A 25,766-nucleotide genomic window follows, 5' to 3' on the forward strand; every position below is an offset into this window, starting at 1 on the left:
CACTCCGTCTGTAATCTTCTTGAGTGTGACCTGGGCCTTAAGATTTGTATCTAATGAAGAGAATATGGCAAAAGTGACAGGTGATCACTTCTGAGATTAGGTTATAAAAGACTGACTTCTGCCTGTACTTTTCTCTGGCTCATCTTGTTTACTCTCTCTGATGGAGGCAGCTGCCACACTCTGAGATATTCTATGGAAAGGCCCATATGGCAAGGAACTGAGAGTGGCCTCTGGTCAAGAGCCAGTGAGGAAGTGAATTCTGCCAACAACCATGTGAATGACCTTCAAAGTGGATCCTCCTGGCTGACACCCTGGCTGCAGCCTTGCGAGAGACCCTGATGCAGAGGGCCCAGCTAAGCCATACCTCGAGGACAGGCCCGCAGAAGCTGTGTACAGTGTTGTTTGAAGCCACTAAGTGTTGGACTAATTTGTTACATGGCAATAGATAATACATTACACCGGGCCATGTGGGCCAAAGGAGCGAGGGGAAGGGGCCTTGGCAGTTAGCCATGGTCTCCCCAAGTGTCAGGGGCAAGATGCAGATGTTGCCCCAGCAAGAACTCAGAGGACGCTCATTTTTATTTATCTGTTTAGGAATATACAAAAGTCTGACATGGTACAATGATCTCATCAAGAGAAAACAGAACACACAGAAGAAAGGCTGGGTTTCCTCCCTGACCCCCATCCTCCCAAAAAGGCACACACATCTGAGGCGTGGGTTGGGGGCCTCCTATCCGGAAACCAATCTGATGCTCAGAAGGCCAGGCTCCTCTGTGAACAGGAAGAGGGGCCCCTTCCTCACACCTCCACTTGGGGGTGTGGGTTAAGCAAAACGAGGCCACTAGAAAAAGTATGGACTTCTGGCCAAGGCCTGGTCAGTGCTGGGTCCACGTCACCAGCCCCCCGAGAAAAACCAGTCACTCCAACCAGACATGGTAGCTGGATAATCCAAGAGATGGTATGCCTGGGATAGCCCTGCTCCCAGCACAGGGTCATCACCACCCCCATCGTCTCTGCAGAGGCCAGTCCAGGCTCCGTGTGAAAGACTGGGGATGTGGGAAGTGGCAGAGAGGAGAATCAAGCTGGAACAGTCCAGATGCTCATCAATGCACTCTTCAAAACAGGGACAACTGTGCCTTCAAGGCTTCCCCTTGGCAGGAGGGACTAGTCCTGCAGTCAAGTCAAGGTAGCTGGGAATAGAGGTGTTTGTGTCAGAAGCGGCTTCTGCTCCTCATCCTCCAGGGGCAAAGAGCAAATCATCTAACTGGCCCAGGTCACTAATGGCTGTCCTTCTTCCCCAGTCAGCCAGGACCACGCTTTCTCTGTAATTTCAGGAATGGAAGAAGAGGGGCTGGTTGAGAAACTATAAAGGCCCAGAGGTGTTAGCCACCACCTAGAACAGCACAAACTGGAAGTGAAAAAGCCTGAAATGTTCAAGCGTTTTCCTTCCTAAAAAAGACCTAACATTTTCATGGTTTAACAAAATTATTATAATTTCTTTTAAATAACCCACAGACACCCATGACACTTCCAAATTTACAGAACAAAAAGCACTCGAGAACTTGGTAGAAAACGACTTGCAGCGGGTTCCTCCCGGCAGCTGGCCTGAGGACTGGCTCAGTTCACCTCCAGGACCTCGGTCTCCGGGAGGCCGAAGTTGGTCTTGTGCTTGTCGAAGAGCTTCACCAGGGCCTCCATGTACATGGCATGGTACAGGTCGATGTCCTGCTGGGTTGGGTGCTCCAGCTTGGGAATGGTGATGGGCTCACCCACTGCAGGGAAGGGGCAGAGGCCTCTGGTTAGTCCATGCCATTTGGCCCACCCTCCCTGGGTGTTGATCATGATGTTGATGACAGTGACCCTGTGCTACGTGCTGACCATGTGCCGGGAACTGTGCTAAATGTGTTCTGTCTTAGGAAGTCCTTTTGCAGATGAGAGGACTGAGGCCCAATGGCATGGGAAGGGACCTGCCCAAGGCCACAGAGCCATGAGGCAGGAAGGGGGATGAGGCCTGGGTGCACCCACTGCACTCAGCTGGGAGCTCCTGTGAGAGCCCTGGGCAAGTCACTTTGCCTCTCTGAGCCTCAGTTTCCTCACCTGTCACACAGGGATCCTTCCTCAGGGGGCTTTGCTGAGGATTCTGTGAATCATGACATGGTTTGAGAAGTGTGGTGAAGGCGGGAGAGGGAGAGGAGACCAACATTCATACTTCTGGGCATTGTTTTATTTCCTAATCCTATTTCATCTCCATACCCAACTCATCACCAAGTTCTGTCGAAGACATTTCTGAAATTTCTCCCAAGTTCTCTTCCATCTCCACTGCCATTCCCTCGATCCAAGCCACCGGCTACCCAAAAGCCTCTGGAGTGGTCTTGTGGCTTCCAATTTTGCCCTTTCTAATCCATTTTCTATACAGAAGTCCCAAGGATCACTTTAAAATGCAAATCCGAACCTTCCCTCCCCAAACCATATATATATCCGAGGCTGAAGTCATGTTTATTGGGATAAAGGGGCATGTTGTGACCACTAACAAGTATCTATTGGGGCCGAAACCGGTTTGGCTCAGTGGATAGAGCGTCGGCCTGCGGACTGAAAGGTCCCGGGTTCGATTCCGGTCAAGGGCATGTACCTTGGTTGCGGGCACATCCTCAGTGGGAGGTGTGCAGGAGGCGGCTGATCGATGTTTCTCTCTCATCGATGTTTCTAGCTCTCTATCCCTCTCCCTTCCTCTCTGTGAAATATCAACAAAATATATTTAAAAAAAAAAAAAGTATCTATTGGGAAGGAGGGTGCAGGGAGTGGTTCCTAACACCCCCCCGCCCCAGGGACTCATTCCTGGGTGTAGAGGTTGCTGGGAGCAGTATGATCATCTCCTGGGCTTCTCCCCACCACCACAGGCCTGGGGAGCCAAGCAGATGAAAGGTGAGGGTGGGGTCTCTCAGCTCCTGAAGCAGCTGGTCAGAGCCTAGAGCCCACACCTGCACTCCATGCTTTCAAAAGGCCTGGAGCCGCCTGCCGACCATCACCACAGCCTCCACAGCTTCCATCCTGGGGATCTCTGGAGTTCGAACCCCCAGACTGGGGCCCCCCTCTGGAGTCACCAGCTTCAGAGACCCGTCCATCAATACCATAACCTTGTCTTCCTCTACACGGGTCACCTGTACTGGTCCTCTGTGCTCTGTTTGCGAGGAGGAGGTTCACAGACAAATTCCGTGGCACTCCGCCTTTCTCCTTAACACCTACTCAATTCCCAAGCAAGTAGGCTAAACCACGCTCACCATAGCTGTCCCAGCTTCCCACTATTGAAGTGAAAACCAGTTCCTTCACAATGCCCACAGGACCCCATCCCTGGCCAGCCACCCCAAGCATGAAAATGTCTCTGCTGTCTCAGAGAGCAGAGATGGATGGGAGAGTCTAGGTCATGTGACCCAAAATGCAGGAAGTGAGTCTCTGTGTAAAGTACAAAACAGAATACCTGGCTCTGATCATTCAAAGTATCTATGTGAGCTTTGGCCCCTCAAGTCCATAGCTTGTGGCCCACATGCTCCTGTGTGATCTCCAGCTTGTGGACCATTAACACACACACCCGGCTCCCCTACAAGAGATAATTCTTTGGAATCCTCTACATGATCCCAAATAAACCCAAAACAATATAGCTGAAGGCCAAGTGCAGCCAGTTTTTTGCAATACTTTTCACAGGACTATGCTCTCCAGTCATGTTTTCTTTCTGTTCCTCAAAACTCTACACAGTCTTGCTTCAGGAACTTCACTTAGGCTATTGTTTCTGACAAAAACTCCCTCCTCCCACCTCTTTTGCTGGATAATTCCTATTCAGCTAACAGTCTAAGAGTCACCTCCTCCCTGGGGTCCACAATGATCCCCAGAGCATGCCGCACATCCCACTCACACCCCCTGTTGGTCTTTGCTCTAACAGGATCTTCCCTGATAGACTGCTGGGCTCTGCAAACACAGAACTGCCGGGTCTTGTTTTGTTAGCACAGCTTGGCTCACAGTAATAAAACTTTACCCCGTCACCCCACCCCCACCTCCACCAATAATTCCCCTAGGGCAGCACCCATGTCCTCATGGTTTAGAGCATGGACATCAGAGCCAGGTGGCCTGGATTTGAATCCTAACTCCATCACTAACTAGCTGTGGCCCCCCAAGTTCAGGGTCTTCAAGTAGGGAGACTCACCGACAGTGGTGATGGGCTTGGAGTAGGGCACCAGCCCCCAGGTGTCAGAGGAGAAGAAGCCTCGGCCATGGAAGATGCACGGGGCGAAGCCAATGTACTTCTGGAACTTCTTCTGTACCCATCGGCCCCAGGAGCCCTCCTCAAAGATCACTTGCTTGTAGACCTCATTCTCTCCGAAGGAGTAGGTGGGAACCAGGTCGGCTCTGGAAGGGAGAGGCCAGGCCTGTCACTCCCCAATCACTGGCTTTAGTTCCTCCTGTCCTAGAGGCCTTGGACACTAGCCGAGCTCCCCTCCCACAGGGCTGTGTCAGAACCCCCCGGGGGGTCCCCAACATGTGTCCCCTCATTACCAGGTTTAGATGGGCCCTCTGCCCCCTTGCTAGTGACTGGGAAGCATATCAGGACTTTGGTAGCACTAGGCAAAGGGAAGGTGGAGGGCCCTGCTCTAGCATGCCTGTTCTCGCTCATCCTTCAGGCCTGCCTCTGCTGGAAAGTTCTCCCTGTCCCATACCCAACCGAGGCCTCTCTCAGTTCCATGTCACAGCCCTCAACACACTGTGTTGTCGCTGTCTGTCCCTTCATACTGCCCCCTGCCCTGAACACAGGGACTGGGTCTGAATGATCGTGTGCCCAGTGCCTGGCACAGGCTGGGCCTGAAGAGAAGCCTCTTCTAGAGCCTGGGGTAAGGTCCTGAGAGGACAGAGAGGAGCGGTGGGTGGGGCCCAAATGGTTAGTGCCATCCCTAACTGTGGGTGACTGCCAGCTGCATCCTCTCCCACTCCAGGTCTGCCATTGCTGGAGGCCTGTCACCCCAAAGCCCTCCTCCTGGGGTTGCCCAGAGCACAGAGATGGGAAGAAAACAGTGCACCTGGAGTCCAGAGAGCTTAGCTCTGCATTTTACAACATGACCCCTTCTGGGCCACTTAGCCTCGCTCGGTTTCCTCACGTGGAAAAGAGGACGTCATCACCGGCAGGGCTGCTGTGGCATCCCAGGGGACTTAGAAGTGAATGTGCTTTGTCCAACGACATGTGCTGAACAGGTGGCTACATAGAATGTGCCTCTGGTTTTCTAGAAAAGGTCACAGACACCCAAGCTGCCCAGCTCCTCTCCACCTGCCCTTAGCATCACCCTTCCGGGAAGCCTCCCTGCTGTTTCCAACCACGCCACCCTCATTTCTACAAGCAGCATGACAGTATTGGCTCCAGGGAATTGTCCTATGTATGATCTCAGCCCACCTGTGAGGACTCAGGGGACACAGGCCTCACCTTTGCCCTACTCAGATGCCAAGGCTATTCTTGGACAACTTGGCCTGAACCTCTGGGCTCCAACCTCCCCTCCCCCACCACAGGACAGTGAACTCTCTTCTGTGCCTTCCTGGCGTCTGGGCCTCCAGGAGCCAAGGAGCTGCTGACAGAGAGAGTGTGTGAGTGTGTGAGTGTGAGTGTGTGTGTGTGTGTGTGTGTGTGTGTGTGTGTGTGTGTAGGCACTTACCCATGTCGCAGGGCCAGTTTCACAAAGCCTTTGCGGCTGCGCAGGGTGACCGCATTCTTGCCGGGCCTGGAGCTCAGGGACTCGGCTGCGCCCCCCACTACGATGATGATGGCATTGCCTGTCCCATTCTTTGAAAGCAAGTAGTCTATGGTGTCCCGGTTCACAGGGCAGATGCCTGGGAGGAGGAGAAGACACACCGTCGGGGCTGCCCATGGGGGCACTGTCTACCCCCCACAGTCATGTATAAGCAGACTTGGGCCCCAGACCTAACCCCGTCTCTTCGAAGTTGCATGACCCTATCTAAGCTATTCTTTTTCTGAGTCTTGGCTTCCTTATCTGTAAAATGGGGATAATGATACAAGGTTGTTTAGGTAATTCATTCATTTGGCAAATACTGCCTGAGGTCTTAAGTCTACCAGGCTGATGCCAGGTGCTGGGAAGCCCAGTAAATCAGGCTGCTGGGGGTCATGGTCGGTGGTGGTGGTGGGGGGGGACGTGGCGCGGAGAACAATGACAGTGCCATGGACAACAATCAGGTTGTGCAGAGGGCAGCACGGGGCTAGGGTACCCAGAAAAGGGGCCAGAGAAGGCTTCCTAGGCAAGATGCTATCCAAGTTGAATCTTAAAGACTTCTGCACAGCTCTCCTGCTCAGCCCTGACCCACAGTGCCTGCAGTAGGCTGCATCTCTCAGCACGGGACCAGTGTGGTGTATTGGCTTCCTGGACAATCTGTCATCTGGCTCAGTGGAGAGGCTCCAGTCTTGACAGTGGGGCACAGCAAGGATAAGCAGCCATGGAGTCTCACCTCCGGACATCAGGTACTCCCTCAGCACTGGCATCCGGAAGTTGCCAGCCAGCGTGGCCAGGTAGGGCCTTATGCCGGGGAACTTCTTGCTCACTTCCGTGGCCTCTGTGCTGAAGTTGCAGAAGGCACCCAGACCCATGATGCCATGGGGGTGGTATCCAAAGATGTAGTTCCTGGTGGTCAGCAGGTTGTGAGTCTTCACCAGCTGCAGGGAAAAGTTTGGGTGAGAGGAAACTGGCCGGGGGGGCGGGTCCTGAGGCACACCCAGAAGGTTGAGGAGAGACTGAGTTTGCCATACCCCCTGGGACTTTGGGCCTCAAGGACTGGAGTGACTCTCCACACCTGACCCCAGACTCCTCATCACTGGGGCCACAGGGCCAGGTGCTCGTCAGCTGCCATTTGGACTGCAAGTCCCCAGGAGGGGGAGGGGAAATTTCTCCCTTGATCCCCTTATTTCTCCAGCCAAATACACCAGGTCCTCTCATTCGCACTCAGCCAGCCTCCTGTCTTCCCTCCCTCTGGGCCATCCTCCTCACCACAGCAGAGTGACTATTCTAAAACCCAATGCAATCCCTGTACCTCTCTAGTTCCCACTGGGGTCAAGTCCAAGTCTCTTATTCTGGCAGGAGAAGAGACAGTGCAGCCTGCCTGAATGGAAACTTCCTTCCAGGCAGCCAGGTTCTACTTGGGTTTTGATGCCGGAAGGACAAGGGCAAGAACAACTCTTGTGCCAGCCACAGTGGTGGTGGGAGGTCAGCTGTGCAGCAGGGCAGCTGACCTGTGATACTTTCAACAAACCTGTCCTGGGATGCTCTAAGGAATGATTGGCTTCCTCAGGGGCTGCCTCCTGCCCTGGGGTTAGGATTAGAGGGTGGGGTGGCTGGTGTAAAGTTTCCCTAAACCCTGAGCAATAAGAGGCACCTACCCAGCATTAAAACAAACATGATGGAGGGAAGGTGCAGAGAGGGGTGGATAGTACTGGTATTTTGTTCAGAAAGCATCACTTTGTTTCTGATTAGAAAAATAATGACTATCACAGAGAATTTTCAAAATACAGAAAATTCAAAACAAAGAAAAGAAAATCAAAAGCATCTGTCATACCTCCATCCAGCTAAATCATTCTGTGTTGAGTCCTTTTTCTACTCAAACATACATATACTTTTTAAAAACAAAATCACAAAATTGAGGTCATATGGTTGGTATCATTTTTATATAATTTCCAACCAAGTATTATCATACCCTATCTATTTTTCCTTATCGAAATTCCTCAGTAACGTATCTTCTCATGGCTGTATTATTCTATCATGCAGCTATGCTACATGTAATGGAACTATAATCAAACCCCTACTGATGGACCTTTAAAAAGCTTCCAAAACTTCCCTCAGAAATAATGCTTCCATATGGAGCAGAGTGTGGAATCTCAAAGGGAAGGCAGGGGAGGGTGGGTGGGTGGCAGATAATCAACCAAAGACCTTGAATGCTAACCCATGGTCACAGACAATAGGGTGCTGAAGGCCTGGGGTCGCGGTGGGGGGGGGAGAGGAATGGTGGGGGTAAATAGGGGGGAAAAGGGGACATATGTAATACTTCCAACAATGAAGAATTATTTAAAAAAGAAAAAATAATGCTTCCATAAATATCTTATTTTTATCTACATGTCTGATTATCATTTAAAAAAATACGTTTTTCTTCAGGGGTGGGCAAGAAGGGGACAATGGGAAAAAAAGGGGGACATATGTAATACTTTCAACAATAAAGATTTTTTACAAAATGTATGTTTCTTATTGATTTCAGAGACAGGAAGGGAGAGGGTTAGCAACATCTAACTGGGAATTGAACCAGCAACCTCCTGGTGCATGGGCTGACACTCAACCACAGAGCCACAGAGGCTGGGCTGATTGTTTTCTTGAGACAAACTCTCATGAAGCCAATCAGCTGCGCTTTTCCAGGGCCTGGGTTGTAGATGTGTCACCCGGTGGCTCTTTCAGTCATTTCTCCCATCCCCCAAGCCTCTGCCTGGCGGGGCATTTGGTGAAACGAGGTGCCTTGGAGCACTGTGCGGTACCCAGGAGAACGCAGGCCTCTGGCCTCTGGCACAGCTTTGATCTCTGTGTGCCACCCTCTCCGCCCCTCAGGCTGGACAGAGTGTCCGTCCCGCAGAGAGGACACTGCTGATAAAGGCTCTGTTGACATGCCTGCTCTTGTGTCCCCTGACTGTTTCCTAGGACAAAGTCTCAGTCCCAGGGGCTGGCCAGGCCAGGCCTATTGGCTCATGTGAGCCTGGGACACATTCCTGGCAGTCACTCCTCACACCCTGCCTGTCAGGGCAGGAAAGGCACTCAGATAGGCTTGTGACACCCTGGTACCATATAGAGGGCACCTCAGAACCAGAGAAGAGCAGAGATTTGCCTGAGCTCACACAGCAGGGTGCGGTGGCAGAGAAACACAGGACTGAGAACCTGGGTCCTGAAGCAGACAGCCTTGGTTCCTATACCAGCCTGGATACTGACTCGCTTTGTGAACTTGGGGCAGTCCCTCCTCTCTGAGGCCCATCCGTGAAATGAGGCAGATGGACAAACAGAGGATTCTAAGCTCAGAGTCTTTCATAGTCTCCTCTCCAAAAATCCTGCCTATACCCAGGCACTGCCCACTCCTCTCCCAGGCAGCCAGCAGGCCCGGTGGCTGCTGCTAACACATGAGCCCCACCTCTGCTGAGGGAAGGGATGCTCTCTGGGCCAGCCGAGCTGCTCTGGTGGCAAAGAGCTCCACCGAGAAGGGAGAGAGGACGTATGGGTACTAAGTACAGCTAAAAACTATCACACAACCACTGGCAAGAGGCTGAGGAAAGGGGTGAGACAGGAGGGTCACACATGAGTCCACAGAGCATCAGCCCTGATGTCAGGTCACCAAGGCCAAAACCTCTCACAGAGGAGGAGCCTGAGACCTCAAAGGACAGGAGCTTGGCCAAGGTCACCTGCAGGAAAGAGCAAAGCCAAGGTTGAGATTCCATGCCCCGGCCTGCCTAAGGCCCCATGTGGCTTTGGTCCTCATGCCCCAGGGCGTCCCAGGGCCAGCTCCAACTCCCAGCTGATTTCTTGGAAAAAAGGTGTGACAAGAACACGGGATTTCGTTTTGTCTCTAAGAAAGATCAGTGGGCAAGAACTGCCTGTTCCAGTTTTGACCGATAGTAATCAGGGTTGGGGTGGGGGGTGATCGGCCTCAAGGAGGCTTCCCAAGGGACAGGCCACTCTGAACACTGGGGCCTGGCCCCTTAGGTGAGGGCCCCAGTAGAGAGAACAGAGTTCACAGTTCCTCACAATTAACCATAATTTACCACTTTTTATCATGTGTACAGCTCCGTTTTGCACCCGAGACTAATGAGGCTCAGTGAGCTTGATAAAGTGTGCCTGTGGTCCCAGGAGCAGAAAGTGACAAAGTCTAGCAGGATCCATTAGATGGTGAGCTCACCTGAGGGCAGGGGCCAGGGCTGACTCTTCTGTGTCCCCATGCCCAGCACTGCACGGGGAGTAACAACTGATGCTCAGTGAATGGAGTGACAGAGCAAAGAACTCAACCCAGGTCTCAATGGCAAAGCAGAGAGAGGGAGACCCAGGAAGCGGGGGCTCAATCCAATGGGGAAATCGGGACTGAATCTCTCCCAAAGAAATAAGCAGTAGGAATGCAGTGGAGAAGAACCCAGAGCCTGGATTCTAGTACTAATGCTGGGGTGGACTCGCTGTGCAACCTGGACCAGTCCTTGCCCCTCTTTGGGATTGTTTCCTCACCTCCAAAATGATGCAACATTCTCCTATAATGCAACATTCTCCTAGCAACAACAGCCTTGAATCCTCAGGAAAAGGGAGGAGTGAGAACCCTGACCCTGAAGTTTCTGGTAAAAGTGGGTTCAGGATGGGTAGACAGAAGAAGCTGGCCCCGGGGCACCCCCCACCACACACATATACACACATACACACATTAATACTGGGTGCAGTGGAGGAATGAGGGGGTCAGCCAGCCACCTCCCCCAGGCAGCAGGCCAGGATGTCTCAGTTACTGACTCACGACAGCAAACGGACACCACCCTGTGTCATGCACACTTGCACACTCACACACGCTGCCACCACTCTTCCAACCCCACTGCTCTCTGCTGAGTTACCTCAGCAGTGAGGGTGTGCCGGGGCTGGGGTGCTGAGTGAGCTGGCCAGACAGGTCTTTCCCCTGCAGGAAAAACCTTCAGGATTCTGCTAGACTCACCCACAATCCACCAGTCACCCAAATGCACCAGGGCCCAGATGCCTCTGCCTTGCCAAGCTAGCTTGCAGACCACAGGCAGGGGGACAGAGACGAGGCCGACAGCCAGACCATGCCACTATTAATTCTGTCAGGACCTGGAGGTTAGCCCCAGAGAAGAGAAGACGGGTGCTCAGAAGACCGGTGTGGGGGTCCCAGAGCAGCTAATGGTGCAGCAGGAAGGAAACCCAGAGACCAACTTGGTCTAAACTTGCTTCATAAGGGGAGACTGAACCCTGCAAGGGACGGTGCCTCACCCAGGGTCAGCCTGGGCCTTTCCTGCCTCTGTCCTCCAATACTGCAGGAGGCCTGAGTGTCTGCCCAAGTTTATTCCCCACGGCTCGGCTGCACAGGGAGGCAGTGTGCTGTGGTGGCAAGAGCCCAGACTTGGAGGCCAGATAGCAATTAGAATCTTGGCTCCACCCCTCACTAGCCTCAGTCAGCTTTGCTACTCTGACCTTCAGTTTCCTTTTTTGTAAAAAAAAAAAAAAAAAAAAAAAGGATAAAGTTAGTACCCCTTATAGAGTGCCAGGAGGGTTAAAGTAGACTCCTCATGGTGGGGGTGGGGGGAGGTGCTGGCTCCTAGAAGTCTCCCAATAAATCAAGATCCTCCCTCTCCACGCCACAGGCTTCTTCTCAAACTTGGGTGCCTACGCTCTCATTGTTGCCCCTGCCTCTTCAGTGCTGCTTATCTTTGGGATGGAGTTCTAGGGGCAGCTTCTCAAGAAGCCTTCCCCAGGCACTTCAGGAATTAGGGTCTCACCCTTTTACTGCACATCACATTTCCTGGGCCTTAATTCCCATGGCCATGACCGCCAGTGACCCACCTGTGACTGGCTGAGAGAAATGCTATTTCCATAGGAGTTTCCCAAAGAAAGAAAGTCCCTCACACCTATTGTTATTCTTGGTTCAGTGCTATCCTTGGTGCGGGCCAGATGAACTTGGACTTCTTAAGTATTGCTCTTGATAAATGCCCTCACATTTTAAGTTATGCCTTTAATATTCACAGAAAGGCAGACAAACAATGGCCATAATATCTGCTATTACACCTACTCCTTTTATCACTCAGGATCTCAGTGTCGGAAACATCTTTTAGATCCAAGTACTAGAACAAGTCTTATTTCCCCAAGGAACTAGTAAGCTTCTTCTTTTCCGAAAACAAGAGCCAACAACTATCGTGTTTCCCCTTTTGCTTTGGTTGCCAGGAAGCTCAGAGCTAATGAAGTTCAGCCACCATAACTTTGTTGACCATTATGGCTGAAATACTAGAATTTTCCCCCCAAGTCCTGATTTTTCTCATTACTTGGTATGACGTTATATGCATCCTAAATCACTCAAATCCTGCATTAACTGGGGAAGAGTATAAACTGATGCTCATAGTGGGAGATGTCACATGGTTCACCTCAGCATGTGTGGTCACTGTGGACAGGCAGGTTAAGGCTTGAATTCAGATCTCCCACCCAACCCCACCCTCCCAAGATAATACCCAAAAATCTTTACCTGGATGGGAAAGTAGTCTCGAAAATAGCGCCACACAGCCCAATTTCGAACCCACTGTGACCTCCTGCCACCTTCCAGAGAACAAAATACAGTGTTGGGAAGGCATGGGAATCAGGGAGGGTGGTGTTTGGACAAGAAGACAAGACACAGCCAGTGCGAAACACAGTGGGTGACTACCCCCACCCCCCCCATGCAGCATCTTTTCCTCCCCGCTTCCCACTGGGCTTCTGGCCATGCTCGTTCCCTCGTGTTATGCAAACCTTTGATTGAGTGTGAGCTCCTATGAGGACCAGGATGGCTCCTTTGAAGCGCTTTTAAACTGCCCACCCCCCACCACTCCCTGGCCTACCCCAGTGTATTTTACACAGTAGATGTTAAGTAAAAAGAGGCAACACCCACAATGAGGAATCCCAGCTTGTGCAAGAGGGGGGTTCCTAGAGCGAGGGTGTGGGTCAAGGAGACCCATGCCCTTACCTTTCTTGGGCGTGTTCCAGTCAAACACCAGCCAGGTGAAGTAGAGCACAGCGATGAGCCAGCAGTCGGTGCAGAACGTGTACATGAGAATGACGCTGCAGGCCACTCCTGGTGGGCAAGCAGATGGCCACAGGTCAGGCCCTGTCTTCCCCGAGTGGGCCTGTCTCCCCTGGGCAAAGGCTCACCAAGCGACTGAATGAGTATTTACCATGGTGCTAAGCTAGGCACAACCAAGGCCATGGGCATAACCTGGGGAGGAATCAAGGCCAAGGGCATCTCCGAGATCCCGGTGTTGAGGGACAGGTGGGCTTCATGTTGCCCCGGTAATAGTGTCAGAGACGAACTTCAGCTTCTTGTGAAGCTGTGCTTAGAGCTGTTCTTTCTGACTTCTCCTTGCATGCTCTCCCCACCCAGTGCCCAGCACAGTTACTATGGACAAGGGAGGGACCTACCAAGTACCTTTACACCCCAGGACATGGGCTGAGCCACCGTCTCAGTGTGAGGCAGGGTGACTTTGACACCATTTTAGAGATGAGAACACTGAGGCTCCGGAGCGGTGGTGGAAGGAGGGTAATTTGCCCAAGGTCACCCAGTAAGACAGTGGCAGAGCCAGGATTCAAACCATAATCTGCACCAGGCTTTAGTAATTTACCAAAAATAAGAAGCCCCAGTCTGCCACTAGAGGGACATGACAGTGGAGGATTCCTGCCCCGGGAGGAAAGCTGGCCACCACGATGTGAGGAAGTGCCAGGCGGCCCCAGGCCAAAGCCCAGAGCCCAGCAGCCCCACCTCTCAAACCCCCAGCAGGATACCAAGAAGCCTGCCTGGGGCCAGCTTCCCTGTGTTCACTTTGTTCTGGGCCTGCTACCCAGAAGGTTGAATAACCTGGCACCTGGCATGGAGAGAAGGAAAGGCCATGCCAAGCCTGGTTTACCTCATGGCTCAACCCTAGATGCCCTCAGCAGGCTTCGATCTGTCCAATTTCCCAGCCGCAGAAGCTCAGACTTCAGCTCTTCAAGACTGTTCCCCAACATGATACTATCCCCCCATGTGGATCTCACCTCTGAATTCTCTACCCGAGGGGGCCATAACTTCTCTGCCCCCTAGCGCTTGGCACAGGGCCAGGAGCAGCAGGTACTCATGCTTGGTAGAAGCGGGCCTGCGTCCAGTACCCTCTCCACTGCCCTTGCTGTATGCCCACCCTCTGCTGGTCGGGGTGCCCTAGGGCTGCCTGGCTCAGGATGCCAGATTCTCTTCTTCCTGCTGAGCCTCCCCTGGTTTCCCAAGGGAGAGGGCAGGTCAGACACAGACTCTACAGTCTCAGGGCAGGAAAATGGCAGCCCCTTGTCATTCAGAATCTCATCCTGCTCTCGACTCCTGAGCTAGCCTGTCCCCAAGGTGGTTGAAAGCAGCACAACTGTCCAGGGAGGGGCAGTGAACACAGAGTGACCAGGCGTCCAGTTTTTCAGGACCAGCTTGGGAGTGTGACATCACAGACAGGGAAGAGGGGTCTCTAGGGAAGCATCTGCAGCCTACGAGACCCTGTTAAAGGCAAACTGCGAAGCGCTTTGGTGAATGGCCATGTCTAAGTTAAGGCCACTGACAGACTCACTGGCACTGTTGAGCAGTTTGCCACTGGTCCCCTTTCTTAGGCCTGGGAAAGAGCCAGCAGATATTCAAGCTCCTAAAGAAGCCAGGTGGGCGCTCCAGGTGGGCCTGGGCGGGGCGGTGAGGTTCCGGCCATGGGCTGAGCAGCCTGGAAACCTGCTGTCATCAAAGCTAATTCTCCTGAGGGGTAGCAGGACTAGAGAGGCTGAGCCCCAGGCCCAGCCTAGACGTCTAGGCTCTCTGCAAAGGTGGGAATCCGTACCCACTAGCCTCACTCTGGGGCTAAGGCAGCCTGGATGGAGGAAAAGGGAACAGGTGGAGAGTCTGGAGACTGTATCCTAGTTCTGGACTTTCTCAGCGGGGGTCCCACTCCCCCTGGTTCCCCTGTGTCCACAGCCCCTCTCACAGCACTCATCGTCTGCCTCCCCCACCAGACTCCTTCCAGCAGATGGCCCTTGAGCCTCTGAGCTCCTTGGGAGCTGGAACTGGGTCAGATTAACCTCTCCAGCCCCAGCAAACAACACAGGATAGGCTTACTGAGCAAAAATGAACTAAACCATGGAATGACCTTCCTTTATCAGAGCCTAATCCTACTTTCTGAACAATGGGCTCCCTGCTCTTCCCTTGTAGGTCACCGGGCTGCAGAGGAACCAGCACTGCGGTCCCTGAGACAAAAACAACTGCTTCAAGGCCCCACTGGCTTCAATGTGGACGGCTCAGGGCCACCTGCACACTCCCCCTCCCCACGCATCTCAGGGAAGCTCCGGAGACCCGGAGGCCCGTGAGCAGGGCAGAGAGGCAGCAGAGGGTCTGTGAAGATCACGAACATGTTCTTCCATGAAACTCTGGCCCCGCTACTCACAGACCACCGCCCATCCCTGACCCTCAACCTCCTTATAGGGTGTTGGGAAGATTACATGAGATGGCGTGTGAAGAGGACTTAACACACAGTTACATGTCCAATCAAAAGACTCATGGACTTGGATGGGGGAAAAGGACATCTTAATTTTTACCCATCTCTTATGGAAATTTAGTATTTCCTTCATGTACAAATGTAAGAGACCACAGTAGAATTAGCAGTGCTGTTGACAGTGACACCAATAGAAAACAAAGGTGTTTTCATCACATTTATAGCAGGTACGGATATCTTGAAAAATCACATATTCGCATCACTACTTAAGAATCAGAGTAATGATTAGTCCTGCTGCTAGATCTATTGACTGTAATAATAAAAAGCACATATGGGTTACTATATATCTAATTTGATTTCTTAATGTGTGCATACTTATATTTCAACATCCTCAGGTTTCTATATCAGAGGCTTCCTCTTAAATCCAATACTTAGTATTACACATTTAAAAGCATCGAGATAAGTTTACAGCCATGATCAGAATGCCAGAGGAGTCTACACAGAAAAATGGTGCAAGTGGCTCTGTGCCAGAGGGAGGCCGATGGGGCCACAGCAGCCTCTGCCAGCAGAGTTGGGTGGCAGCGGGAGGGAGAGGCGGGGTGCTCAGGGCAATAATTAGCAGCATTTCAGCCAACCTGTCCGTCCAACCGGGCGTGGCTTCCACCTACACGAGGGCGTTGGGAAGATGCTGGGCCGGTTTCTGGGCTGTGGTTGGGTTTGATGGATTGTAAACCTACAGCTCTCGGGGCCAGTGACTGTCACGTGCTGTGTGGGCTGGGGTTCTACCAGCTGCTCAGTTCCCTATCAGCCACGCTCTGACCCACAACAACAGGGAAAGTGATGGCTCCTCCGCGCAAATGGGGACTAAGGGAGCTGGTGCATCAGAGGCAGGGATCTGGGAGGCTCGGGTCCATGGTGTCTTTTCTTGGACCCACTTCCTTCTCTTGTGATTCTGGGCAAGGCTCTGCCCCCACTGGACCCCTACTTCCTGCCTGAAAGTGAAGGGGATACACTGCTCTGTACTCTAAGATTCTAAATAAGTAGCCGCATGCAGGCCGAGATGGGGGCTTGAGCCCTGAGGGAGGCAGTTTAATTGGCTCTACTCCCTGGACCAGTAGTTATTTCTCTTTTTGAGCCCGTATGTCCCTGTAAGAATGTGGGGACAGCAATTGCCTTTCACCCCAGAAAAAAAATGCACAAACTGTCACATATAATTTTGCATTTACTGTTAGGGGTTTGTGGACCCCCTAAAGTCCACTCTTGGGTGTAAAGGTGAAGACCAGCTGTTTCAGAGTCTCACTGACTCTCTGTGAGTTTCTATTTCCTCACTCGTGAAGTGAGACGTCAAGGAAAGACAGAGCTGGTGCCTGGTACACTTGGGGGCTCGATAAAAAGCACCTCTGTCCCACCCCTCTTCTGCCCTGCAAAGGGAGGGAGGGGCGGCACAGAGCTGCCTGGAAATGTGGTCTCCGAGGCCCCTGTGCCCCTGGAAGGACAGTTGCTCAGCGCTGACAGGGGAACTCCTGATAACGCCCATTAGATGGGACAGTCCTGAAGAGTGGCCACCCACAGGGACGCGCCCACAGGTGCTGGAATGTACTCCATGCTGCTCTGCAGCAGGTTTGTCTGCCTGTGAGCTGGGAAAGCCACTTATTATGCTAGTGACACGGGGGCCTGGGAAAGAGAAGAGGCTGCTGGGAGGGTGGGGCCTACGCCAGGCATGGGGCCTTTCCTCTTCCCACACAATCGGTGATGTCCTGCCCCTGGTCTGGATGGCAACCAGGGAGAGAGGGCATCAACCAGGACTTGCAGAAGCAGCGACCAAAGCACTGACGTGGGAGGTGGTGAGAGGAGGGAGCATTGGATGGGCTGCAGAAAGCAGCTGGGGACTGTGTTCAGCAGGGGGTGAGTGAGGGCCCACTGGGACCAGGCCCTGTACTAGCTGCTCTCATTCCTTATCTTGAATCTCCACAAAAGCCATGTGAATTGGGCTGCATTTTCCTCACATTCAAAATGAGGAAACTAACTTTCAGACAGCTCAGAACCTACGTAAGGGCACAGAGCTGGTTTGTGGTAAAGTCAGGGCTCAAACCCAACATCATAGCACCCAAAGGCAAAGCAACATACCTGCCAGAAAATGTCTGCTGGAGGCAGGTGGCACATGGGGAAAACATAGGTTTTGGGGTCCTATAGAGGTGAATTCAAATCTGTGTGACTTTGGACAAGTTACTTACCTTCTCTGAGACCTGGATTTCCCATCTGTAAAGTGGGAACCATACCACCACCTCCCACTGAATCTCACTGAGTCCTCCCGCATGCCTAGGGGTAGAGCACTGAATCTGGGACCCAAAAGGTGGTAAGTAGGAGGATGCTCTTTCCTGATCCCTGCAGAGCAGAGCTCCTGCTCTAACCTATGTTGGGGAGGTAGCCCCTGCCTGCCTTCCCCCTCGAAGCCGCAGCTTACCCAGCACGAGGAAGGACAGGACCCATTGTAGCACCGAGATGACCTGCAGCTGCTTTTCCACTTTGGACCTATTGAGCCAAGTAACGGAGAAGAGATCCTGGAGGGCAGAGAGGATGCTTGAGCCGGTGCCTGCAATAGACGGGGGGAGACGTGAGCCTGCTGCCCCCCTTCTCTCCAGCCTCAGAGTCCCCAGCACCAACCCGCCTCCCACAGGCACCTTGCTAGATGTGAGAGGAGCACGGGCCACAAAATCACACACACATGAGTTGAAATTCTAGCCCTGCCACCCAGTAGCTACCAATTCTGGGCTGTTCACATGCCTCCCTGGACCCCAGTGTTTATACAAACCTAATGGGAATGGTGTCCCCTCATAGGGTTTTGGAGACCAAATGAGGAAGCCAAAGAGGCTGGGGGAGGCTCTCCATAATTGCCAGTTCTCTTCCTTCCCTCCACCCCCATCAAACTCCTGTGCGTATCCTTTATCTGGATCTAGTACAAATATTTAACCTTTGCTATCTGTGTCTGTGAGTCCAAGGACAGAGGTTCAACATCCAATTTGCAATGTTTTCTCTCCAACTGTACTTTGAGCACTCTGAATCCCTACCCCACACCCTTATCCCCAGGACTGATACCTTTCCAAGGAGCTGAGGCCTCTTGCCCACACCCCCAAAACCACCAAGATCACCACCACTAGCACCACCAGAGGGATTTACACTTTCAGCTTCATCTCAGTGCTCAAAGCTTGGGGCCCAGAGAGGAATCAGGCCAGAGCCTTTGCTTCTGCAAAGGACCTGCTGGCCAATGAGCTCAGGCAGCCTGGGACACTGAGGGCTGCAATTATGTTCACTGCCAAGCATGTGCCAAGCCTGGAAGTTAGGGCAAGGTATGCTCACTTAATTGGCTCTGTGGCTGTGCCCCCAGGGTGACACCCTGGACTTCAGTGATTGAGGGGCAGTGAGGCCAGAAAGCCTGGTGACTGCAAGAGAGGCGGCACTGGGGGAGGGCATGGGCGAGGTTCCCTAACCCATACCCCATTCCTTCCAGCAGCTGGACCAAAGGAGTGGAACAGTTCAAACCCCATGTCTGCTGAGCCCCAACTGCATGCCCCTCGCTCAAAGTATCTTCACTGAGTGCCTACTGGGTAGTAGTCAAACATTCCTTCAACCACCCACTCGGCAAGGCTCCAGGCACTACATCACCATCTTGTCCTTGAGGCTATCATGACCTTTCACACTGGCCTACTGCTGGGAGTGGGAGGGAGGGGGGTCTAGGGACTTAACTCAAGCCTTTGCATTTCCTCAAAATCTGTAGAGCAACAAGGTCACAGTAGAGTTTAGAAAGGAACGTAATGCTCATCAGCTGAAAGTCAACAATTGCTTTGACTTTTAGGAGGAACACAGGTAACTCAAGGCAGACACACCAGTCCTGTCCTCTTTACCTGCTCTGAGTCATTAGAGGGAGGGGGCTTGGTCCAGCAGGACTCAAACGCCAGTTCAGATCTTGATTCCACTCACTGTTGTGACCCCAGGCAAGACAATGAGGGCTCCCTGACAGGATATGATACGTGTTGAGTGCTCAGTAGCATCTAGTACTCCGAAGGCATACGTGTGGTAGAGGTGGCAGTATGTGAAATCACTAAAGCAACTAAAGAGGCTGGGCCACAGAGGCATTCCAGAGGTTTGGCCCATCACTGCTCCTTCACCCTCTCTTGATAAAAATCCTACCACCACAGGTCTTCTCCACCTCCATACTTCCCTGATGACCCCTCCTGGAGACTGAGGGCCCTCGGAGTCTCTAGAATAGTCCAATTGGACCACCAGGGAGACTGAGGAGAGGAGCACTGACATGCACTGGGTTATCCAGGCACCAGAGCCAGGGTTGGAATCCAGGATTCCTGCCGCCTGCTCAGGGCAGCTCCCTTCCCCCCATAGCAGGTGCTGAGTGCCCATGGGACACAGTCGGTCCAAGGGTGGGCTGTGCTCAGGACCTGGGAGGTACATGGGGGAGGGAAGTGAGGCCCCAGCATAGGCCTGAACCCTTGGTCCAAGGGCTGGCCTTCTAAGTCATCCTCTAGCAGCTGGCTCTGCCTCCTGAACTGGGCCAGAGGAAGTGAAGCAGGGGCCCTGGCAGCCAGGAGTAGGCTAAGGGCTAGAAAAAAGTCCCAGCCCTGGGCCTGGGGCAGCCTGGGTGCCCTGGATGGAGAGAAGACAGAATGGACTCGAGCACCTTCCTACTCAAAGTGTGGTCTGGGAGCTGTTTAAAAATGCAGGATCTGGGGCCCCAGCCTGGATCTGCTGAATCAAAATGTGCATTTTAGCAAGATCCTCAGTCCAAAGTCTCAGGTAGGGCAGGTTTGGGGTGGGGGCCAGGGCAGAGGGAGGAGCTGGGGGCCTCCACCTATGCTGGCAGGGGAGGGGAGGGAGGCACCAGAGGGAAGGACATAAGTCATTGTCTTATTTGGCCACTTCCTACTGCAAACAGGACCCCAAGGCCAACAGCTTGAGCAGTGCTTAAGGAAAGGGCTGGGGTCAAGCCCCTGCCTTTGGGTCAGGGCCACCCACCTGGCAGCACTCATCACCATTTGGAGCTCTCCTGCTTGTGGGGGGAAGAAGCATGTAACAATTCCCCATTGATGACATACCCCCCATTGAAACAACTGAAAAGACCTGGGTCTGCTCGGCCTATTAGAGGTCTCTGACAATTAGATAAGGGCAGTGTGCAGGAACTGCGGACTGTCTTGTCCAATCCTGACTCAGAGAGGAAGAAGAGGGCTTAAGAGACTCCCCCAGGCCCCACAGCAAGTTGGTCAGGGCCAAGCTTTCCCCACACCATCCAGTCTGTTCTCACCCAGCCTTGTCCCAACTATGGCCAACAGCCAGCTCTGCAACAAAGTGGGAAATCGAAGTCCACTGAGGAATGGCAAGTGTCCCTGTAGGAGTCCAGGAGGAAGCTACCACTGCGTTCGTTCCTCAGGTCTGGGCCTGCTCAGCTGCCTCCTGTCCGCAAGAGTCAGACCTGGCTGACCACAGAGCCCAGACCAGGTGCTGGCCTGTTCGTGATGCTGAGCCCCAGCCCCAGTGGAAGCCCCCTGTGGGCCTAAGAAATATCAAGTCACTGCTTCTCTGTCTAGAAAGCCCCTCCTTGCCTTGCCCACCTGATGACCCCCCTGACAATGAGACAAGGCAGCTCTTCTTTCAAAACCCAGATAAGGTGAGCCTTTGGCGAGAGGTCATCTTTCCTTCACTGAGATGATAAACTCTAAGGCCCATGCAAGCTTGGAACTGTCAGGCTATTTTACACCCACGTCCACCCTCCGCCCTCGCCTCCCCGCCAACCTCGCCCCCTGCCCAGCCCCCCTGGAGAGAACCTGTCTGAAGATAAAGTCAGGAGAGGCCAGCTGAATGGAGAAATAAGACAGAGAAATAGAATCCTCCCTCTGGGCTCTACCACCCCTCACCTCGTACTAACTGCTGATTACAAATCCATTCTCCGATCACACTGGGAGCTGCACAAGGGCCAGGCCTGGGTCTGATCCACATCTGGGATCCCAGGGCCTGGTCAGAGTGACACTTAGAAAGGTTTGCTGAGCAAGAAGAAAAGCAGGCCTCTGTTCTGGCTGCTCCTCGGGCTCCCAGGCTCCCTCCCTGTCATGCTGGGTGATAGGTATGCTGCCCACATGGCCCATAAAGCTTTGGGGCCTCCAAAGCACTCCAACTCCTCACCAAGCCTGGGAGTTTGGCATCATCATTCCCATTTTGATGGTGATAAAATGGCTGAGGGAAGTGACAGGGCCAAGGTCATTAAACCCGAGGGTGGCAGAGTTGGATTCGATTCAGCCCCAACTTCCAGGACTGCATCCTGTCTCTATGCTACAGGTGCCCCAAGTTCCGTCTCTCTTCTCCCCACAACTAAGTGGGGGAAGGCTGGGAGGGGACAGGGGAAATGAATGACTTGTTTTCCTTCAGAGAGCAGCCAGGAGTAGGCATCTTGTGCTGCAGGTTAAATGGCAGTGGGCCTTGGGGTTCCAGTCCCAGCTCTGTCAACAACGCGTTAACGATGGCCAAGTCCCTCACCTCTCTGGGCTTCAGTTCCCCATCTCTAATAGGGGGGTAGGGAGGATGAACTCTGCAATCTCTTCACTGCTTGGACGCTGGTGTCCACCCTCCTGAAGATACCACCTAGAGGCCTGCCACCTTGCAACAGCCTTGGTACAGTTGCCTAGCAGATAGGAAGTGGGGCTTCAGTTGGGCACCCCCAGGCCTCAGCCAGTCCTCACCGCTCATCTATCAGCACCTCCTCTGCCCCAGCTGTGGCTGGGAGGGGTCCAGCAGAAGCTAGTTAGATGCCAATGCTGCAATCAGATGCCACCACTGCCACCTTCACACCAAGTCCTGGGTGGGGCTGGCAGGGAGCCTCAGCATCTACCCAAGTCCCAAGTCCAATTGGCTCCCTTGGCACCCCTCCCCCAGCCTCCCTCAGCACACGGCGCTCTGAACACCCTCTCAGCACCAGTCCAATGCAGCCGGTGTCTACTGATGTGGCCATCCTCCTCTGCCAGTGTCGCCTGAGTGCCAGGCTGGGACCTAACTCATCTGTGTGCCCAGAGCCCTATGGAGGGCCTGTGACAGTGGAGCTCCTAGAGGTTTATTACATGAATGAACTTACCCAGAGGCCCCCGAGGTGGTTGAAGGCCTAGAAGCCCAAGTTAGACTGGGCTGCCTGCTCCAGCCCCATCACTGAGGGCCCTGGAGATGGGATGGAGGGCAGAGAAAGTGAGCTTCTCACCCTCCCTGAGCATGGGTTTTCCACCTGTGACGGAAACAGAAGCCCTACCTACAGAGATGTCCTTTTTTCATGAGGGAGAAAAGGCAGGCCATAGAGTAAGCTGACTCTAAAGAAAAATTCCCAAGAGCCAATTCAAATAGCTGCTCCCAGGTACCGCTTATTTTATGCAGCTCATATCTCCTGGGCTGGGGGAGGGCAGATGGCCAAGTCACTCACCTCTCTGGGCTTCAGGCAGAGGGCGTGGAGCTGCCAGAGAGGCCCAGAGCAGCTCTCTCGCACCCGGAATCCCCTCCCCTCATATATGTAAGGGGCTTCCCTGTCCACAGCACTCCCCAGGAAGGCAGACAAGGCAGGAACCCCATTTCACAGAGAAGGAAACTGAAGTAAGGTGAAGCAAAAGAGGTTAACCCATTTGCTTAAGGTCAGGAGATAAGGGAGCCAGGACTCAAGGCAGGCATTTGGGCTCTGAGTCCCTCATTTCCACGATGCCATGCTGTTGAGGGCTGGTCCCCAAACCAAGCCAGTCCACACTCGGACTTCAGGGACACACCCCCAGGCAATGGAGGGCTGTCTGCTCTGCCCAATCCATGCCCCAGTCTAGTGGGGACATTCTCCTGTAGACTGGCTGTGCAAGGAATGTGAGCACCCACCCCCACCCATGGTTCTTACAAACTGAGCTGCTGCTGCAAGGGCTAAGCCGGAGCTGCTCACAGCAGTGGGGCCAAACAGCCCTCAGTCCTCGGCTCAGCTTGGGGTGGGGGTGGGTATGTCTGAACACTCTTCACTCAACATCTGATAGCAGAGTGACCAGCGAGGCGCACCCAGGGCTGATGAACACAGGGTTTCCTCTCAAACAAATCGGAGGGTGCAGGGTCTAACCCAGCCGTGGGCAAACTACAGTCCGCGGGCCGGATCCGGCTGTTCTATTCGGTTCTCTTGCTCTCCCCTCCGCTCCTTTACTTTGAATTTATATTAGTTCACACAAACACTCCATCCATGCTTTTGTTCCGGCCCTCCAGTCCAGTTTAAGAACCCATTGTGGCCCTCGAGTCAAAACGTTTGCCCACCCCTGGAACCTCTAATCCTCATAATCTGAAAAAGGGCCCTGGGCCAGCTCGGCCCCTGCATGGCTCTGGGACTTTGGGCCAGTCACTTAGCCTCTCTCTGTTTGTTTTCCCATCTGCTAAATGAGGACAATAATCCCAACCCATGGGGCTGTTGGGAAGACTAAGTGAAGAAAATGCATGTGAGGTGCATTTGGCACTTGTTAGGTGATTGAATGATAGCTACTGTCTTTGCTTCCTTCAGCGATCAGAGCGGGAAGGGGTATTAACAATGAGCAAACACAAAGTTGTGGACTATGAAGAGGGAAAACAGAGCGAGGGTGGTGACAGGGAGGCTCTAGGAGACAATGAGCCCCTGCGGAGCTCCAAAACAAGTCTGGGAGGCAAAGAGGAGGAGAGCGGTTAGGGTCAACTGCCAGAACAGACTCAGAGGGAGTTGTAAAGAGTCAGGCCCAAACAGAATGTCCTAGGACCCAGGAATGGGGGCTCATGTTTATCCCAAATGAAGTGGAGGATAGAGAAGTCAGAAAGGGCTAGAGTGGTAAAAAATGGCTGCTTGAGGAGATGGATGGGGCCAGAGACAAGACTGAAGCCGGGAGCACTGAGGAGGTGCCGAGCACTGTCCTAGTCACCGAGGAAGCAGCAGTGAACACAGCAGAGGAAGTCTCGCCTGTTAGGGCCTTAAGTTTTGCTGAGGGGGAGATAAAGCACCTACTCATAAAGGTGTGATGTAGTGTCAGGCAGTGAGCTATGAAGAGAAGTAATCTGGGGGTAATGGGCTAGAGAGAGGAGTGAGAGGACCCTCTGACCGGTGGAGAGGAGACTCTGAGCACAGCCAGCCTCCATTCAGAGGTAGGAGAACAAGGTCATGTCTACGGACAGCCCACACTGCTTCCTCCACCCACCTTCCATACCGAAGTCTGGGGAGGGGGTCCCTCACACCGGCCTGGGAAGATGCAATGGACAGGAAGCTGGGCATCAGGAGGATCTGGGCCCTAACTCGCAGGAAGCAAAGCTTTCGTGAGTCATTTCCTGTGCAAGCCTCAGTTTCCTCATCTGTACAGTGGAGCTAATACCTACCTCGGCAGACTGTTGTGAGAATTAAATGAGATAATGTACAGGCAAGAGCTTCATGTGAATGCCGGGTAATTAATAAGTGAGCCTTGGTGTCCTCTCCTGTCTAATGGGTACAGCAACCCCTGTCCTGCTTTGGAGCTGCGGTGCTGGCATCAGCAGACTTGGAATGCAAACCCTGGCTCTGACCTCTGACCTACTGGGAGATCCTGAAAGTCCCTGCCCCTGTCTGAGACTCAGTGTCCTCCTTAGTTATGATCCAGGATTGTTGTGAAGAATCCAAACAACTTACGGAAAAGGCCCAAACAGTGTGTGGCATTCTGTTACAGACCTAGGAAGATGCCAGTGAGGTCACAGAGATGTGAACAGCCTCTGGGGCTCTGTGAGTGGGAAATCATCCTGCTCACGTGCCAGGTGACCATGCCTTGGGGGCCCACCTGGACCTAAGCTCTGCCCTGGGCCACCAGCTGCCAAATAGAATGCGAGGAAGTCACCCCAAGCTACTTTAAAGAACTGGGTGCAAGTCTGCATGGAGGCAGAGGGTGGACATACAAGAGCCCTGATGACCCTTATAGCCCCAGGGAGGTCCCAGAAGCTAGGCCACATGCCAAAGAGATAGCACATCTTCAAGGTCAAAGGCAAGCTCCCTTCCAGGCCCCAGGTAGCTTTCAGTGGGACTTCACATGTGATGATGAGTCAGTCGTGACTCTGGAGGGTCATGCCTATTATTTTAGAATCTGAGTCCAGGGCCGGGCTTCTGCAAGACTTGCCCATGAAACTGTCCCCATTCTGCATCTCACATGTTCAGCCAGACATTCCTTCCCACCAGGAAGTCTTCCCACGCTTTTGGCCTTGCCTGCATTCCACGAAGGTAGAGTTCTGTCATCTGCAAGTCCAGTCCGGGCACTGGTTCAGCACCAGCCAGGCAGAGTGCTGGCCCCTTAGAGACCTTCCTTGCTATTGGGGGCTGACCCACCCCACATGCCCCATCTCACCCTTCTACTCAGCCCTTCTCATTAGGAGAAAGAGTGCGCATTTGTTTGCAGGGACCATGTCTTATTTATCTGGATCCCTGTGCTGGGCGCAGAGCAGGTGCTCAATCTAT

The 25,766-nt window shown here is 53.1% G+C and overlaps 1 protein-coding gene across 3 annotated transcripts in view; it reads right to left on the reverse strand.

The window, feature by feature from the left end:
* Positions 1-561: 561 nt before the first annotated feature.
* The window catches only part of DGAT2 (diacylglycerol O-acyltransferase 2), a 32,740-nt gene continuing 7,535 nt past the window's right edge, over positions 562-25,766 (reverse strand). The window contains exons 2-9 of one of the 3 annotated variants that reach the window (XM_080642275.1): positions 17,739-17,867; positions 12,757-12,864; positions 12,283-12,353; positions 6,493-6,697; positions 5,688-5,862; positions 4,196-4,398; positions 1,627-1,772; positions 562-1,322 (exon numbers count right to left, since the gene is read on the reverse strand). In XM_080642275.1, the coding sequence (XP_080498401.1) occupies positions 1,302-1,322; positions 1,627-1,772; positions 4,196-4,398; positions 5,688-5,862; positions 6,493-6,697; positions 12,283-12,353; positions 12,757-12,864; positions 17,739-17,867 (1,058 nt within the window). In that variant the 3' untranslated portion in view covers positions 562-1,301. The remainder of the gene's footprint in view (positions 1,323-1,626; positions 1,773-4,195; positions 4,399-5,687; positions 5,863-6,492; positions 6,698-12,282; positions 12,354-12,756; positions 12,865-17,738; positions 17,868-25,766) is intronic. The other 2 variants (XM_080642273.1, XM_080642274.1) reach the window with 2 other exon arrangements.

The sequence above is a fragment of the Plecotus auritus genome (genome assembly GCF_963455305.1).
Source record: "Plecotus auritus genome assembly, chromosome: 9".
NCBI classification, from domain to species: Eukaryota; Metazoa; Chordata; class Mammalia; order Chiroptera; family Vespertilionidae; genus Plecotus; species Plecotus auritus.